Source organism: Lontra canadensis, unplaced genomic scaffold, assembly GCF_010015895.1.
Source record: "Lontra canadensis isolate GAN:19392208 unplaced genomic scaffold, GSC_riverotter_1.0 scaffold8, whole genome shotgun sequence".
Classification (NCBI taxonomy): Eukaryota; Metazoa; Chordata; class Mammalia; order Carnivora; family Mustelidae; genus Lontra; species Lontra canadensis.
The window spans coordinates 35232047-35252072 of record NW_022631002.1 but is presented as its reverse complement, the minus strand read 5'-3'; the positions used below and the strand labels follow the sequence as shown (position 1 = coordinate 35252072).

The 20026-nt window shown below is 37.4% G+C and overlaps 1 protein-coding gene across 1 annotated transcript in view; it reads right to left on the bottom strand.

Moving 5' to 3' along the window:
- CUNH16orf87 (chromosome unknown C16orf87 homolog) overlaps window positions 1–20026 on the bottom strand; it is a 29860-nt gene that overhangs the window by 1544 nt on the left and 8290 nt on the right. Inside the window, exon 2 of the mRNA XM_032854575.1 lies at window positions 13177–13273. Within this exon, the coding sequence (XP_032710466.1) occupies window positions 13177–13273 (97 nt within the window). The remainder of the gene's footprint in view (window positions 1–13176; window positions 13274–20026) is intronic.

Genomic DNA, 20026 nt, shown 5'->3' with positions numbered 1-20026 from the left:
ACAATGTTTGGGAGAAATCTTGGGGTAGGAAGGGGAAGTTTTTCTTTTCAGCAGCTTTAATTCTAGCCCCTTTTAAGTATATATTACTCCAATAGTAACTTTTCTGCCTTTTTTCTCCCCTATGCTTCCAAGACAATAAAGTGGAAAAGAATTCTATTTCTACCACCACTTGAGTTCTAAACTGTCTGAAATAAGTTGATAATCTTCTTTACAAAAGCAGAAAAGAAAATTCTGACCTCAACCATAATATATTGTTACAAATAGATATATATATCTCTATCTATATCTCTAGATAGATAGATAGATAGATAGATCTAGATCTAGATCTATCTATCTATATATATATATAGCAATTGTAAGATAAATATTAGGAAGGTGAGCAGCTTTATTTTAGCCCCTAAGTCACTGAAAGCAATTACCCTATTATTTATAAAGGGAACAGGAATAGAGAGAGGTTTCCCATCATATACTACTATATTAGTAGGTTTAATTAATGCAAGAAGCCACCTCTTCCACTTCCAACACACTACTTGAGATATAACCAAAAAACAAAACTTGTTTTAATACAGAGATAAATCCAAAAGCAAAAGAGAATTTCCCAAGTGCAAAAAAGTAGGAAACAGTAAAAAAAAACCCACAGTGGTGAAGGGGCACGTTAACAGAATTCATATCTCAGAACTACATACAAATAATGGAACAATCTGAAACAGAGACATTTTAAGAAAAAAGTATGACATTTTAAAGCATGCCTTTAATGTTCAAAGAGAAAACAAAGAAATAGATTTCACTAAGCAAGAACAGGCCATTGTAAAAGAAAAAAACTCCCACATTATATTTAGTTGTCACATTTCCTTAGTTTCCTCCAATCTCTGACAATGCCTTGGTATTCCCTAATTTTCATGACCTTGACTCTTGAAGAGTACTGATTGCTTTACCTTGTCAAATACATTTCATTTGGGTTTGGCTAATGTTTTCTAATGACTGAACTAAGGTTATACATTTTTGGCAAGAATACAAAGAAATGATGCATCCTTTATCATGGGTTTCAAGATGTGAATATGTTTTGTTATTGTGATGTTCACCTTGATCACTAACTAAGATAAATTTTGGCAGGCTTCATCCCATTAAAATTACTATCTTTGTCTTTGTGATTAATGAAGATCTTGGAGAACATACTTCGAATCTATACTTTTCCTCAAATTTTCACTCACTAATTTTAGAATCAATTGGTGGATCTTGTCTGCAACAATTATTACTGTGTTTAGCTAATGCTTATTTTCTACTTCCCTCAATCCATCCAACCTTCCACAGTTATTAACTGGAATTTACTATAAGTGAAAACTGTTCATTTCCCCATTTATATCTATATCAGTATGGACTCATGGATATTTACTTTATTATTCCATGGGTTATAATCCAATGATTTCATTATTTCTTTTGCTAAAATTGCTCCAGCTCTGGCCATTAGAACTCTTTCAGTATGGTTCTCAAGTTCTTTCACACTAACCCCCATTTTTTTTCTGTAAGCCTTTTGTTACCTGGCATACATCAAGATGTTCCAGGCACCTTTACCAACCACTTCTCTAAGAAATGGAGAATCTGAAATAAAAAACTGGAACCTAGGTTTGTTCATTAGTCACTCTCAGTGGAAACAGCTAAGAAACACACATAGTAACCAATACATATAATATCTCAGATTCCAAACCAACCCACCAGAGTTCATTTTAGAAAGCATTTTAGCCTTCTCCTTTTTCTATCTGTGAGAAACCCAGTTTTTGTTGTCTAAAACATACTTGCCTATTTGTTCAGTTAGAGTACACACAGAATTGTTCATCTATGCCCTTGTGACAAATACATTTACTGACTATATTACAGCATTAATGTGCAATTCTTTTTATCTTTACCATTACAGTATCCAATCAAGATGTTATTTTCTGAAACAACTTGGAATAAAGTTCTTTTCTTCCCCATCCCCTCTAATGTCACTCCTTCCTCACTAGTTCCCATATCCTCACTTTTTGGCACTCCTTTCCCACCTACCCCCTGTAGATTACCAATAATCACTTTGGTTTCCATTTTATCCTCCCAATATTGATTCTACAAAAACAAGAGATACACATGTACTGTCTCATATCTCTTTCTTTCTTACACAGAAGACCATATACTATACTCTTGTGTTTTATTTTTGTCATTTAACAGTATATTATCTCAGAAACACTCCATATTTGTTGATACAGACCATTCTCATTCTTTCTTTTTCAACACAGCCCCATTACTCTACTGAATGGATATATCACATTTTAATCACTTTTCTATGTATGGACATTTAAACAGTTTCCAATATTTCGCAATTACATTGTATTACACTGCGGTAGTGAATATCTGTGTGTATGTATTTTTATATTGTTAGAGGTGTATCTAAATGGTAGAGTCCCAGAAGAGGTTTTGCTGGGTCAAAAAGTAAATATATATATATATATATATATATATATATATATATATATAGTATTTTTTTTAAAGATTTTATTTATTTGACGGGGAGAGAGAGATCGCAAATAGGCAGAGAGGCAGGCAGAGAGGTAGGGGGAAGCAGGCTCCCTGCTGAGCAGAGAGCCCAATTCGAGGCTCGATCCCAGGACCCTGAGACCATGACCTGAGCTGAAGGCAGAGGCTTAACCCACTGAGCCACCCAGGTGCCCCCATATACAATATTTTTAAGTATTGCCACATTTCCCTTTGGAAGGGCTATAACAATTCACATTTTCACCAGCAATGTATGAGAGTGCCATTTCTCCACAGCTTCACCAACAAAGTACATTGTCATATTTTAAAGTTTTTGCCATTAATAGGTACTATTTTAATTTGCATTTTTTCCCCATATATTTTAGGCCATTACTGTGTCTTATTTTTTTGTGAGTTGTCTCTTCATATCCGATTCCCATTATATCAGACTTTTGTAACTTTGCCCTCAAATTTTTTGTTTTGAAAATCTCAAAACCACTGTTTATTATCAAGGTGAACTCCAGGCTTCATGACGGACTTATCAATAGAATTTCTGGTAGCAAGTATGAGCACCAGGGCCCCCAAACTTTTTGAAGTCACTGAGACAGGGATCAGCTTCTCCCAGCAGGGTTTGGTCATACTGAATGAAAATGGCTTTGAGCTCCTTCTTGGAAGTCTCATCAATGTATTTCTGATAATAAGGACCCCAGGTCTTTGGAGTTGTGCTAGCAGATTGTGCAAATCTGGGTCATCTGACCACTACCCTTCACAGAGTTCAGATGCCCACCCCAAGAAATCATTCCCTGCCCAGAAGCAGAACAGATTCCAGAAACTTGTACTGCTGTGTGCACTGCTGGATCATCTCCAGGGGCTGCCCATTCACCTGGATAAGGCTGCTGCCCCATCTGCAACCAGAGCTCTGGCCATCTGCTTGTGTCCAAGGACCTGCAGAGACTGCAGAAGGCCCTTGGACTACACAGCTGCCAATGTAGACAAGAACTCACCACATGGTGACACAACCAGAAAACCTTTTGTCCCTCAAATTTAAAGAGCTGTTTAAATATTAAAAATATTGTCCTTGGGACGCCTGGGTGGCTCAGTTGGTTAAGCGGCTGCCTTCGGCTCAGGTCATGATCCCAGCATCCTGGGATCGAGTCCCACATCAGGCTCCTTGCTCGGCAGGGAGCCTGCTTCTCCCTCTCCCTCTAGCCTGCCACTCTGTCTGCCTGTGCTTGCGCTCTGTCTCTCTCTTTCTAACAAATAAATAAAATCTTTAAAAAAAAAAAAATATTGTCCTTTTTGGGCGCCTGGGTGGCTCAGTGGGTTAAGCTGCTGCCTTCGGCTCAGGTCATGATCTCAGGGTCCTGGGATTGAGTCTCTGTCAAATAAATAAATAAAATCTTAAAAAAAAAATTGTCCTTTTTATGTGGTATATATTGTGAATATTTTCTCCCAGTTTCTTCTTGACAAACTTTTATTTATAGGATTTTTTATTATCTAAGAATTTATTTTAGTGAAATTTATCAGTCTTTTGTTTTACTGCTTCAGTATTTTAAGTAACAGCAAGCCTTTTTCTACACCAAGATTATAGAGGAATTAACTCATAGTGGTGGATAAAGATAGCCATTTTTTTTAAAGATTTTGTTTATTTATGTCACAGAGAGAGATCACAAGCAGGCAGAGCAGCAGGCAGAGAGAGAGGGGGACGCAGGCTCCCCATTGAGCAGAGAGCCCGATGCGGGGCTCGATCCCAGGACCCTGAGATCATGACCTGAGCCAAAGGCAGAGGCTTAACCCACTGAGCCACCCAGGCGCCCCAAAGATAGCCCTTTTAATGATACTGCAGGGACAAGTGGGCAGATTTGGAAAATGCTAAAAGTGGGTCACTCATTATTCCATGAAAAAGAAAGTAGATCATCTTTCAAAGAAGTTTCCAAAAACTTTCCAAAGTTTAGCAAAGTTGTAGGGTACAAGAGCAAAAATCAGTTCTGTTTTTATACACCAGTGATGAATAACCTGAATAAAAAACTAAGAAAGCAATTCCATTTATAATAGCATCAAAATAATAAAATACTCAGGAACAAATCTAAGGAGGTAAGACCTTTTTTTAAGATTTTATTTATTTATTTGACAGAGAGAAAGAGAAAGAACACACAAGCAGGGAGAGGGAGGCAGAGGGAGAAGCATAGTCCCTGCAGACCACGAACTGGACACACGGCTTGATCCCACAGCCCTGGATCATGACCTGAGATGAAGGCAGAAACAACCAACTAAGCCACCCAGGTGCCCCAGAAGGTAAGACTTTTATGCTGAAAACCCTGTTTAAAGAAATTAAACAAGATCTAAATAAATGAAAAGACAATCCTATTCATAGGCAGGAAGACTTAATATCATTAAGATGTCAATATTATCCAAATCAATCTAAAGATTCAACACAATCCCTACCAAAAATCCAACAGCCTTTTTGGCAGAAATGGAAAAGCAGATCCTCGTTTTCATAAAAAATTGCAAGGAATCCTGAATAACCAAAATAATCTTGAAAAAGAGTAAAATTGGTGAACTCACACTTCCTAACTTTGAAACTTACTACAAAGCCACAATAATTAAAACAATACGATATGGGCATAAGAACAAACATAAAGACCAATGGAACAGAAAGCCCAGAAATAAACCCTACACATATGGTCAACTGATTTTCAACAAGCGTGTGAAGACCATTTAGTGGGAAAGGATGGTTTCTCAACATGGTACTGAGAAAACTGTATATCTAGATGCAGTGTGAAGCTGGACCATAAACCACACCACGTACAAAAATTAATTAAAAAATGGATCAGAGACCTAAATATAAAAACTAAAATTACAAAAGTCTTAAAGAGAACATTGAGGAAAATGTTCATGGCATTGGGATTTGGCAACAATTTAATGAATATGACAACAAAAGTTTAAAAAAAAACCAAAAATGGGTAAACTGGACAATATCTAAATCTAAAACTTCTGTGCCAAAGATTCAATCAATAGTGAAAAGGCAACCTACAGAATGGAATATTTGCAAACCAAATATCTGATAAGAGGTAAATATCCAGAACATATAAAAAGCTCCTACAACTCAAGAACAAAATACAAATAGCCTGATTTTTAAATGAGCAAAGGACTTACATAAATGTTTCTCCAATAAAAATATACACATGGACAAGGATTTGAAAAGATGCTCAGTATCATTAATCATTAAGGAAAGGCAAAACAAAACCACAATTATCAACTCACACCCATTAGGATAGCTACTAACCAAAGAAAATAACAAGTATCAGCAAAGATAAAGAGAAATTGGAATGCTTGAGCACAATTGTTGGGAATGGAAAACGGTGCAAGCCTCTATGGAAAACAATCATGTTATTAGCTTCTCAAAAAATTGAAAACAGAATTACCATATGATCCAATAATTCTACTTCTGGGAATATATGCAAAAGATCTGAAAACAGAGTCTCAAAGAGGTATTTATACACCCACATTCATACCATCTTTATTCATAACAGCCAAAAGGCAGAAACAACCCAAGTGTCCATCAACTAATAAATGTATAAACAAAACATAATAATTGCATATAACAGAGTATTATTCAGCCTTGAAAAGAAAGGAAATTCTGACACATGCTACAACATACATGAACTGTGAAGACATGATGCTAAGTAAAATAACCTGGTCAGAGAAAGACAAATACTGTATGATTCTACTTATGACATACCTAGAATGACATACCTAGAATAGTCCTATTCTTAGAGACAGAACATAGAATAGACCTTAGCAGGGGGCCAGGGGGGTGAGGGCAGGAAGGAATGGGAGTTGATTAAGGTTAGAGAGTATTCAGTTTGGGGAGATAAAAAAGTTCTGGAGATTGATAGCACAAAGATGTGAAACTACTTAACACTACTAAACTACATTCTTGAAAATGGTTAAGATGGCAAATTTCTTATTTTTGTATGTTACCACAATTAACAATAAAAATCAAAGAAAAATTAGATAAGTTGGATCTCATCAAAATTAAGATTTTTGTTCATCAAAGGACACTATCAAGAAAGTGAAAAGAGGGGCGCCTGGGTGGCTCAGTGGGTTAAGCCTCAGGTCATGATCTCAGGATCCTGGAATCGAGCCCCGCATTGGGCTCTATGCACAGCAGGGAGCCTGCTTCCCCCTCTCTCTCTGCCTGCTTGTGATCTTTCTCTGTCAAATAAAAAAATAAAATCTTTTTAAAAAAAAAAGAAAGTGAAAGACAAATGGCAAAAAAATACTTGCAAATCATACTTCTGACAAGGGCTTAATACAGAAAATATATGAAGAGCTTCTATAGCTTAAAAAAACAACCAAAACAACCCAATTAAAAATGGGCAAATGAGCTGAATAGACATTTCTCCAAAGAAGATATACAAATGGCCAATACGCCCATGAAATGATGCTTAATACTGTTAGTCTTTAGGGAAATGCATATCAAAACCCAGTAAGAGGACACCTGGGTGGTTCAGTCAGTTAAGCATCTGCCTTCAGCTCAGGTCATGATCCCAGGCTCCCAGGATCAAGTCCCACAACAGGGTCCTTGTTCAGTAGGGAGCCTGTTTCTCCTTCTGCCTGCCGCTCCCTCTGCTTGTGGTCTCTCCCCCTCTGACAAATAAATAAAATAAATCTTTAAAAACAAAACAACAACAAAAACCAATAAGATTAACAGTTACACCTACTAGGGTGGCAATAATTTAAAAAAAAAACAAAAAACAAACAAACAGAAAAAGACATCAGGGGCACCTGGGTGGCTCAGTCAGTTAAGCATTAGACTCTCAATTTCAGCTCAGGTCATATCTCAGGGTCATGAGACAGAGCCGAGTCAGGCTCCTTGCTGGGCATGGAGCCTGCTTAAGATTTTCTCTGCCCCTCCCCCACCTCCTCCCACCTCTGCTTACACACGCTTTCTCTCTTAAAAAAGAAAAAAAGGGGCGCCTGGGTGGCTCAGTGGGTTAAAGCCTCTGCCTTCGGCTCGGGTCGTGATCCCAGTGTCCTGGAATCGAGCCCTGCATCGGGCTCTCTGCTCCACAGGGAGCCTGCTACCTCCCCTCTCTCTCTGCCTGCCTCTCTGCCTACTTGTGACCTCGTCTGTCAAATAAATAAATAAAATCTTTAAAAAAAAAAAAAAAAAGAAAAGAAAAAAATTGGAAAATCTAACAAATTTGTTAAGAATAAGATAAACTGGAACCTCTGGGCCTTGCTTGTGGGAATGTAAAACAGCACAACCACTATGGAAAACAGTCTGGCATTTCCTCAAAAGGTTAAACTCAGAACTACCATATGACCCAGAAATTCTACTCCTAGGTATATATCCAAAAGAACTGAAACCAGGGGTTTGAACAGATATCGCTACACCAATGTTCATTACAAGAACCCTAGTTGTTGCGCATCAGCAGATGGATTAAAAAATGTGGTATATACATAAAATGGTAATTACTCAGACATAAAAAGTAATGAAATTTAAATATGTGCTACAATATAGGTAGACCTTGAAAACATTATAATTAGTAAAATAAGCCAGACATAGAAGGACAAATATTGTATGATCCCACTTACATATGAGGTGCCTGGAATAGGCACATTTACAGAGATACGAAGGAGAGATTGCCAGGGATTGGAGGGAGGTGTGTGGGGGTGGGGCAGAGGTGTGGAGGAAGAGATTGTTTAATGGGTACAGGGTTTATGTTGGGGATGATAAAGTCTGAAGTAAAACAACAGTGACAGACACACAGTATTGTGAATGTTTTTAATGCCACTGAATTGTACACTTACAAAAGGTTAAAATGATAAATACGTTATATATATTTTACCACAATAAAAAAAAGAAGTTCAACTTTACCCTAGTGGTCTGAAATACCGCCTTTGTCATATACTAACTTTTCATATGAATTTGGGTCTAATTCTGCACTTTTTATTCTTCTCCACTGGTCTATTTGTCCCTGCCAATCACACAAAAATGTTTTAATTACAGAGGCTCTATCATATATATATATTTTTTTTTTAATTATTTTAATTACGCAGGCTCCACATACCATGTGGGGCTTGAACTCACAATGCTGAAACCACGAGTTGCATGCTCTACCAACTGAACCAGCCAGGTATCCCAAGGCTTTATATTAATTTATATTTATTTTACTGACTAGTATAGCTATCCAACCCTGATAGTTTCTGTTTTTCAGTATTTTCCTGGTTATTTCTAAAATCAGTTTTATTGGGATACCCAGGTGACGCAGTCAGTTAAGCAATCAACTCTTGATTTTGGCTCAAGTCATTATCTCAGAGTCCTGAGATTAAGCCCGAAGTCGGGCTCTGTGCTCAGCATGGAGTGTGCTTGAGATTGTCTCTCCCTCTCCCTTTGCCCCTCCTTCTCATGCTCTTTCTCTCTCTAAAGTAAAAATCTTTAAAAATAAATAAGTAAACTATAATCAGTTTTATTGAGATATAATTCACATCCCATACAATTTACCCATTTAAAATGTACAATTCAGTGGTTTGGGTTTTTTTTTTAAGATTTTATTTATTTATTTGACAGACAGATATCATAAGTAGGCAGAGAGGCAGGCAGAGAGAGGAAGAGAAACAGGCTCCCTGCCGAGCAGAGAACCCAATTCAGGGCTCGATCCTAGGACCCTGGGATCATGACCTGAGCCAAAGGCAGAGGCTTTAACCCACTGAGCCACCCAGGCGGCCACAGTTCAGTGGTTTTTAGTACACTCACAGGATTGTGAATCCAATTTTAGGACATTTTTCCACCTCCAAAAGAAACTCTGTATCAATTAATCATTGTTTCCCATTCTCCCCCATCTCTTTCCCAGCCCTAAACCATTAATCTATTTACTATTTATAAATTTGCCTACGTGGACATTTTCTATAATTGGAATCATAAAAGTATGTGATCTCTTGTGACTGGCTTCTTGCACAAAGCACATTTTTGAGTCATTCATGTAGTAGCATATAACAATACTTCCTTTCTTTTTACTGTCAGATATTATTCCATCCTATGGATATACATTTGTTTTTCATCAGTTGATGGATATCAGGACTGTTTCTACTTTTTAGCTATTATGAATAAATCTGCTAATAACATTCATGTATAAGTTTTTGCATCCACTTCTGTTTTCAACTCTCTTGAGTTTAAACCTAAGAGTGGAATTGTGGATCATAACTCTATATTTAATCATTTGAGGATTAAATCATTTGAGGATTGTTTTCAAAGTATCTGCATCATTTTGCATTCCTAAAAGCAGCATATGAGGGTTTCAACTTCTCTACTTCTTCATCAATACTTATTATTTTCTCTTATTATTGCATCTTAGTGGTGTGAAGTAGTATCTCGTGATTTTGATTTGCATTTCCCTAATGACTAATAATGTTGAACATCTTTTGGTGTACTTACTGCTCATTTGTAGATCTTCTTTGGAGAAATTCCTTCAAATCCTCTGCCCTTTTTTTAAATTGGGTTATTTCTCTTTTTATTATTGAGGAGTAAGAGTATATATTAGGGGGGCACCTGGGTGGCTCAGAGGGTTAAGCCTCTAGCTTCTGCTCAGGTCATGGTCTCAGAGTCCTGGAATCGAGCCCTGCATTGGGTTCTCTGCTCAGCAGGGAGCATGCTTCCCTCTCCTTCTCTGCCTACTTGTGATCTCTCTCTCTCCCTCTCTGCCTACTTGTGATCTCTCTCTGAATCAAATAAATAAAATCTTAAAAGAAAAAAAAAAGAGTATATATTAGGGATACAAGTCCCTTATCAGATATATGATTTAAAAATAGTATTTCCCATTCTACGAGTTGTCTTGATATCATCTGCAGGGAAAAAAAAAAAAGTTTTAAATTTTGATATAGCCCTATTTACTTATTTATGTCACTTGAGCTTTATATCTCATATTTAAGAAACACTGCCTAACCCAAAGTCACTAAGATTTACTGTTATGCTTTCCTCTAGGAGTTTTATAGTTTTGTTAGCTCTTACATTTAGGTTTATAATGTATTTTGATTAATTTTTTAAAGTTTTTTTTTAATTTATTTTAGAGATACAAAGTGAGAGAGAGAGTACACAGCAGAGTGAGAAGGAGAAGCAGACTCCATGTTGAGTCCGATGCAGGGCTTGATCCCATAACCCAGAGATCATGATCTGACCTAAAATCAAGAGTTGGATGCTTAACCAACTGCGCCACCCAGGCATCCCATATTTTGAATTAATTTTTATGTAGGGCATGAGATAGGGTGCCATCTTCATTCTTTTGCATATCCAGCATGGTATATCAATACCATTTGTTGAAAAAACTATTCTTTCTCATTTTATTTCCTTAGACCTTTACTAAAAGTCAATTGACAATTTTCGTGGCTATTTTTGCGTGTTTATTTTTCCATATGAATCTTAAAATCAGCTTGTCTAACTCAATAAAACAACTTCTTAGGATTTTTATTAAAATTGCATTGGGGTGCCTGGGTGGCTCAGTTGTTAAGCATCTGCCTTTGCCTCAGGTCATGATCCCAGGGTCCTGGGATCTAGCCTTGCATCGAGCCCCACAATGGGCTCCCTGCTCAGCCAGAAGCCTGCTTCTCCCTCTCCCACTCCCCTTGCTTATATTCCCTCTCTCACAGTCCCTGTCTCTGTCAAAAAAATAAATAAAATCTTTTAAAAATAAAATAAATGAATTTTAAAGAATAAAATTGCATTGATTTCATTAATTTGGGAGGATTAACATCCTTATGATGTTGAATCATCCTATTCAAGAACAAGGGATGTTTTACCATTTGCTTAAATCTGCTTCAGTGTCTTTTAGGAGTGTTTAAAATTTTCCTTGGATAAGTTTTAGGCTATTCTTACTAAATTTATTCCTAAAGATATAACTCTCCATGTTGCTATTGTTAATAGGCTTTTCTCTAACACTATGTTCAGTATAAGCTATTTCTAGATATGAAAGCTGATTTTTTATGTTAATTTTAAATCCTGACCCTTCACTCAATTCTTTTACTGTATTGAGGTACTTTTATTATTGATCTCCTGGAATCCAGCTATACTATGATCTGCAAATAGATATTGTTCTACTTGTTCTTTACCACTTCTATGCTTCTTCTTGATTTCTCTTATCTAATTGTCTTGGCTACTTTACCTCTAACATAATGCAGAATAGTAGTGAAGACAGTGACAATGTTTGCCTTGTTCCTGATATGAAACTGAAGTGGAAATGCCTGTAGAGGTTCCCCATTTAAATAAGATACTACCTTTAATGCTAAAATATATACTTCATCAAGTTAAGTAAGTACTCTTCAAATCCTATTCTCTTAAGGGTCTCTATCATGAATGGGTACTTAATTTTGCCAAAGGTTTTCTCAGAATCTACAGAAATAATCTTATTGTTTTTTCTTTATATTTATTAACATGGTATATGATACTAATAGGTTTCCTTATATTGTACTAAGACTGCATTCCTGGAATAAATCCTGCCTTAGAACTTCTGCCTTTGTTTTTTCCTCTGCCTAGAATCTACTTTCTCTGGTTTTCATATGTCTAGCCCCTTCATCTATTCAGACCTTATAAAATACCTCCTCCTCAGAGATGCATTCCCTGGACCACTCAATCAAAAGTAACCTTCTAGTTAATCTATAGGACAGTACCCTATTTTAATTTCCTACCCAGCACTTATTACTAGCTGATATTCTCCCTGTATATCCCATATGTATACTCCTATGCAAATATCTTCAACTGCTACAACAGTACTAAACCTGTCTTAGAAGTAGATTTATTGCTGTATGCCCAAGATATATAGTACCTGGCATATGTTAGGCGTTCAACAGTTGTTTGCAATAAATCTACTATCATTATGGGCTCACTACTGATACAACATGTGATTTTTATCACAGGAATAAAAAGTAGTAAATAAACTCACCTTCGAATACACTTAGGGCATAAGTCTAGATTTAACATCAAAGAGAAAGCTAGAAACTCAAACAAAATTGAAGTGAGCAATTTTTTAGGTAGTCTAAATCAGCGAATCAAAAAAACCCTGCTAATTAAAAAAGTATGATACTAAAATCAAGGTTTCCTTTCTTCCAATTAACATTTTCTAATTAAAATTTCTCATTAAGGGGCACCTGGGTGGCTCAGAGGGTTAAAGCCTCTGCCTTCGGCTCAGGTCATGATCCCAGGGTCCTGGGATCGAGCCCAGCATTGGGATCTCTGCTCAGCGGGGAGCCTGCTTCCTCCTCTCTCTCTCTCTGCCTGCCTCTCTGCCTACTTGTAATCTGTCTGTCAAATAAATAAATAAATAAATCTTTTTTTAAAAAATTCTCATTAAAATTTGTTATAAAATTTATCAGTAAAGGAGTTAACATTTAAATTGGATGAAGAATAAATCAATGTAAATGACTTATTGTATCTAATAAAAACCAAAGATACTGAGTGTATAAGCCTGATGATTCACAAACCTGTACCCCTGGGGCAAATAATACATTATATGTTAATAAAAATAATTAATAAAAAAACAAAAGTATTCTTCAATAGATTTTAGTATTATAATTCCACCAGCAAAAAAAAAAAAAAATTTAACTCACAAAAATTAATTTTAACTTTATATAATGGAAACCATAAAAAACAGAAAGGTGGTAAACTCTCTCAATTACCTGTAAAAGATGATGATTTCTCTGAGCATTTTACTTTTAGAAGTTTCCTATTAATAAATACATAACCACAGGGACAAGATTTACATGCAACAGGAACCTGGAGGGGAAAAAAAAGGGAAAAAATATTACTGCTTTACTATTTATAACTTCTGAAGTATTTATGTGTCTTTTCAACTAAGCAATAACTTACTTGAAGGTAGAGATCACACTTTTATTAAAACTCCACCTTTTCATAAAAATTATTCAAGATAGGAAATCACACCCATCCCATTCTCCTAATCCTTTATAGTTCCAAGCATATGGTAAATGTTTAATAACAACTAATGTGAGTGGCCACAGGAAGAATGTAAAGTAAAAAAAACTATTTGCTGGCTGGGGTAGGAGTCAAGATGGCAAAGGAGTAGCAGACTGAGATGACATCAGGTAGCATGAGTTCAGCTACATAGTTATCAAACCATTCCAAACACCCACAAACCCAACAGGAGATCAAAGAGAAGAACAGCAATTCTAGAAACAGAAAATCGACCACTTTCTGAAAGGTAGGATGTGCAGAGAAGTGAATCTGAAGCAACAGAAAGACAGACCATGGGGGGAGGGGCCAGCTCCCAGCAAGTAGCAGGGCAACAAAGCAAAAAATCTGAACTTTTAGAAGTCTGCTCCACTGAAGGACATTGCTCCAGAGGTCAAGCAGGGGTGGAGTCCATGCGGGGACAGTATGGTCTCAGATCCCACGGGGTCACAGAAGGATCGGGGGTGTCTGAGTGTAGCAGAGCTCGCAGGTATCAGAGCAGGGAAGCCGGCTACAGAGACGGAGCCGAGGAGTGAGCGCTCAGCTTGGGGTTACCTTAAACTGTAATCCGTGGCACAATTGGGCCACTGCTCTTCGAGCAGGGACCCCGCAAGTGGCAGATCTGGGGAGACCCACTTTCCTTCTCTGAAGGCAGGAATCTGCTGAGTTTGGAGACTCCAAATGGACCTGTGTGCCAGAGACGGAGGTGCTTGATCGCAGGAGGGTGAGCTCAGAGTCAGCCCAAGACCAGGGAGATGGGAGTGACTGAACGCTTTTCTCCAAGGGCACACTGAGGAGAGGGGCCCCGAGCTCTCAGCTCCTCCAGGCCAGAGACTGGGAGGCCACTATTTTCATTCCTGTGCTCCAGAGGTCTAGAGAAAGCGTTCAGGGAACAAAAAGCTCCCCAGAGCAAACCCGAGCAGATTACTTAGTCCTTAGCCGAGCCCCTGGTAAGGGCAGCACAATTCCGCCTCAGGCAAAGACATTTGAGAATCACTACAAAAGGCCCCGCCCAGTAGATCAGCAAGAACATCCAGCTAAGACCAAGCTCACTGATCAAGGAGAAGAGCGGAATTCCAGAGGAGGGGGAAGCAAAGGACAGAATTCATAACTTTGTACCCATGATTCTTTAGTCTTGCAAAGTTAAATTTTTGTTTGTTTTATTATTTTTTTTAAGATTTTATTTCTTCCTTTGACAGACAGAGATGAGAAGATGGTAGAGAGAGGCAGGCAGAGAGAGAGGGGAAAACAGGCTCCCTGCTAAGCAAAGAGCCAGATGCAGGGCTGGGTCCGTAGGCTGGTGCCTCGCCACGTCCACCGTGAAGCCCTGCAGCAGCTCCCGCAAAGTTAAATTTTTTTAATTTTACTTTTTTCTTATTCTAATTTTTTAAACTTTTCCTCTTTTAACGTTTTTTAAACTAGTTTATTATAACAATACCTTTCTTTAAAAAAAAACCTTTTTAAACCTTCATTATGATAGTCATTTTATCTTTCATTGTATCTAACTTAATTTTTTGTATACATATAGGGTTTTTTCTTCTAAAAAAATTTTTGGGATACAAACTCTTCTAATAGATCAAAATATACCCTAAATCTAGCACAGGACTTTGTTCTCATCTCCAGCCTGAGCAAATTCTCTCCACTTTCTTTTTCTTTCTTTTCCTAACCAACTTATCAAAACCTGTATTAGAATTTTTTTAAATTTTCATCTTTACAGTCATATTCCATCCCTTCATCATGTTTATCCTTATTTTTGTATATATCTAAGTTTTTCTTTCTTTAAAGTTTTGGGAGGTAGTTTCTTCTAAGAGACCAAAATACACCCAAAATCAAGCGGGTGACTCTGTTCTATTCACCAGTCTAATATATATTTTTTTTTAATTTTTCTTAAACTTCTTTTTACCCCTTTTTTCTCCCCAATTGGGGTCTCTTCTGATTTGGATAGCATACATTTTTTCTGGGGTCTTTGCCATCCTTTTAGTATTTTATTCTCTCGTTCATATATTCTTATCTGCATAAAATGACAAGGTGGAAAAACTCACCAAAAAAAAAAAAGAACAAGAGGCAGTACCAAAGGCTAAGGACCTAATCAATACAGACATTGGTAATACGTCAGATCTAGAGTTCAGAATGACAATTCTCAAGGTGCTAGCTGGGCTCAAAAAAGGCATGGAAGATATTAGAGAAACCCTGTCTGGAGAAATAAAAGCCCTTTCTGGGGAAATAAAAGAACTAAAATCTAACCAAGCTGAAATTGAAAAAGCTATTAATGAGGTGCAATAAAAAATGTAGACTCTTGGGCGCTTGGGTGGCTCAGTGGGTTAAGCCTCTGCCTTCAGCTCAGGTCATGATCTCAGGGTCCTAGGATTGTGTCCTGCATCAGGCTATGCTCAGCAGAGAGCCTGCTTCCCCCCTCTCTCTGCCTACCTCTCTGCCTACTTGTGATCTCTGTGTGTCAAATAAATAAATATAATCTTAAAAAAAAAAATGGAGGCTCTTACCACTAGGATAAATGAGGCAGAAGAGAGAATTAGTGATATAGAAGACCAAATGAAGGAGAATAAAGAAGCTGAGCAAAAGAGAGACTAACAACTACTGGACCATGAGGGGAGAATTCAGAAGATAAGTGATACCATAAGACGAAACAATATTAGAGTAATTGGGATTCCAGAAGAAGGAGAGAGAGACAGGGGGGCAGAAGATATATTGGAGAGAATTATTCTAGAGAATTTCCCTAATATGGCAAAGGAAACAAGCATCAAAATCCAGGAGGCACAGAGAGCCCCTGTCAAAATCTATAATAGGTCCACATCCCGTTATCTAATAGTAAAACTTACAAGTCTTAGTGACAAAGAAAATCCTGAAAGAAGCCGGGACAAGAAGTCTGTAACATACAATGGTAACAATATTAGACTGGAAGCAGACTTATCCACAGAGACCTGGCAGGCCAGAAAGAATTGGCATGATATATTCAGAGCACTAAACAAGAAAAACATGCAGCCAAGAATAGTATATCCAGCTAGGCTATCATTGAAAATAGGAGAGATAGGGGCACCTGGGTGGCTCAGTGGGTTAAAGCCTCTGCCTTCGGCTCAAGTCATGATCCCAGGATCCTGGGATCGAGCCCCGCATCGGGCTCTCTGCTCAGTGGGGAGCCTGCTTCCTCCCCTCTCTCTCTCTGCCTGCCTCTCTGCCTACTTGTGGTCTGTCAAATAAATAAATAAAAATCTTAAAAAAAAAAAAAAAGAAGAAGAAGAAAAGAAAATAGGAGAGATCAAAAGCTTTCAGGACAAAAAAGAAACTAAAAGAATTTGTAAACACCAAACCAGCCCTATAGGAAATACTGAAAGGGGTCCTCTAAGGAAAGAGAGTCTAAAAGTAGTAGGCCAGAAAGGAACAGAGACAATATACAGTAACAGTCACCTTACAGGAAATACAATGGCACTAAATTCATATATTTCAATAGTTACCCTGAATATAAATGGGCTAAATGCCCCAATCAAAAGACACAGGGCATCAGAATGGATAAAAAACCAAAACCCACCAATATGCTCTCTACAAGAAACTCATTTTAGACCCAAAGATACCTCCAGATTTAAAGTGAGGGGGTGAGAAACAATTTACCATGCTAATGGACATCAAAAGAAAGCTGGGGTGGCAATCCTTATATCAGATCACTTAGATTTTAAACCAAAGACTATAATAAGAGATGAAGATGGACACTATATCATACTCAAAGGATCTGTCCAACAAGAAGATCTAACAATTATAAATATCTATGCCCCTAACATGGGAGCAGCCAACTATATAAACCAATTAATAACAAAATCAAAGAAACACATCGACAATCATACAATAATAGTAGGGGACTTTTAACAGCCCCCTCACTGAAATGGACAGATCATCCAAGCAAAAGATTAACAAGGAAATAAAGGCTTTAAATGACACTCTGGACCAGATGGACATCACAGATATATTCAGCACATTCCATCCCAAAACAACAGAATACACATTCTTCTCTAGTGCACATGGAACAGTCTCCAGAATAGATCACATCCTGGGTAACAAATCAGGTCTCAACTGGTACCAAAAGATTGGGATCATTCCCTGCATATTTTCAGACCACAATGCTCTGAAGCTAGAACTCAATCACAAGAAGAAAGTTGGAAAGAACCCAGATACATGGAGGCTAAAGAGCATCTTACTAAAAACCAAATAGGTCAACCAGGAAATTAAAAAAGAATTGGAAAAATTCATGGAAACAAATGATAATGGATACACAACTGTTCAAAATCTGTGGGACACAGCAAAAGCAGTCCTGAGAGGAAAATATATAGCGATACAAGCCTTTCTCAAGAAACAAGGATCTCGGGGCGCCTGAGTGGCTCAGTGGGTTAAAGCCTCTGCCTTCGGCTCAGGTCATGATCCCAGGGTCCTGGGATCAAGCCCCGCATTGGGCTCTCTGCTTGGTGGGCAGCCTGCTTCCCTTCCTCTCTCTCTCTCTCTGCCTGTCTTTCTGCCTACCTGTGATCTCTGTCTATCAAATAAATAAATAAAATCTTTTAAAAAAAAAAAAGAAAGAAAAGAAAAGAAGCAAGAAGGGTCTCAAATATACAACCTAACACTACACCTAAAGGAGCTGGAGAAAGAACAGCAAAGAAAGCTTAAACCCAGCAGAAGAAAAGAAATAATAAAGATCAGAGCAGAAATCAATGAAATAGAAACCAAAAAAACAGTTGAACATACCAAGAAACTAGGAGCTGGTTCTTTGAAAGAATTAATAAGATTGATAAATGCCTGGCCAGACTTATCAAAAAGAAAAAAGACCCAGATAAGTAAAATCATGAATGAAAGAGGAGAGATCACAACCAACACCAAATAAATACAAACAATTTTAAGAACATATTATGAGCAACTATACACCAGCAAATTTGACAATCTGGAAGAAATGCATGCATTCTTAGAGACATATAAACTACCACAACTGAACCAGGAAGAAATAGAAAACCTGAACAGAACCATAACCAGTAAGGAGATGGAAGCAGTCATCAAAAATCTCCCAAAAAACAAGAGCCCAGGGCCAGATGGCTTCCCAGGGGAAATATACCAAACATTTAAAGAAGAATTAATTCCTATTCTCCTGAAACTGTTCCAAAAAATATAAATGGAAGGAAAACTTCCAAACTCATTTTATGAGGCCAGCATTACCTCGATCCCAAAACCAGACAGACCCCATCAAAAAAAGAGAATTACAAACCAATATCCTTGATGAACACAAATATAAAAAATTCTCAACAAAATACTAGCCAATAGGATCCAACAGTCCATAAAAGGATTATTCACCATAACCAACTGGGATTTATTCCAGGGCTGCAAGTTTGGTTCAACATCTGCAAATCAATCAATGTGATACAATACATTAACAAAAGAAAAGAACAAGAACCATATGATACTCTCAATAAATGCTAAAAAAGCATTTGACAAAGTACAGCATCCTTTCTTGATCAAAACTCTTCAAAGTGTAAGGATAGAGGATACATACCTCAATATCATCAAAGCCATCTATGAAAAACCCACCGTGAGTATTATTCTCAATGGAGAAAAACCGAGAGCTTTTCCGCTAAGATCAGGAACTTGGCAGGGATGTCCATTATCACCACTGCTATTCAACATAGTACTAGAAGTCCTAGCCTCAGCAATCAGACAACAAAAAGAAACTAAAGGTATCCAAATCAGCAAAGAAAAAGTCAAACTATCGCTCTTTGCAGATGATATGATACTTTATGTGGAAAACCCAAAAGACTCCACTCTAAAACTGTTAGAACTTGTACAGGAATTCAGTAAAGTGTCAGGATATAAAATCAATGCACAGAAATCAGTTGCATTTCAGCTGCACAAGACAGAAGAAAGAGAAATGAAGGAGTCAATCCCATATACAATTACACCCAAAACCATAAGATACCTAGGAATAAACCTAACCAAAGAGGCAAAGAATCTGTACTCAGAAAACTATAAAGTACTCATAAAAGAAATTGAGGAAGACACAAAGAAATGGAAAAATGTTCCATGCTCATGGATTGGAAGAACAAATATTGTGAAAATGTCTATGCTACCTAAAGCAATCTACACGTTTAATGCAATCCCTATCAAAATCCCATCCATTTTTTTCAAAGAAATGGAACAAATAATCCTAAAATTTATATGGAACAAGAAAAGACCTCGAATAGCCAGAGGAATGTTGAAAAAGAAAGCCAAAGTTGGTGGCATCACAATTCCAGACTTCAAGCTCTGTTACAAAGCTGTCATCATCAAGACAGTATGGTACTGGCGCAAAAACAGATACATAGATCAATGGAACAGAATAGAGAGCCGAGAAATAGACCCTCAACTCTATGGTCAACTAATCTTTGACAAAGCAGGAAAGAATGTCCAATGGAAAAAAACAGTCTCTTCAACAAATGGTGTTGGGAAAATTGGACAGCCATGTGCAGAAAAATGAAACTGGACCATTTCCTTATACCACACACAAAAATAGACTTCAAATGGATGAAAGACCTCAAT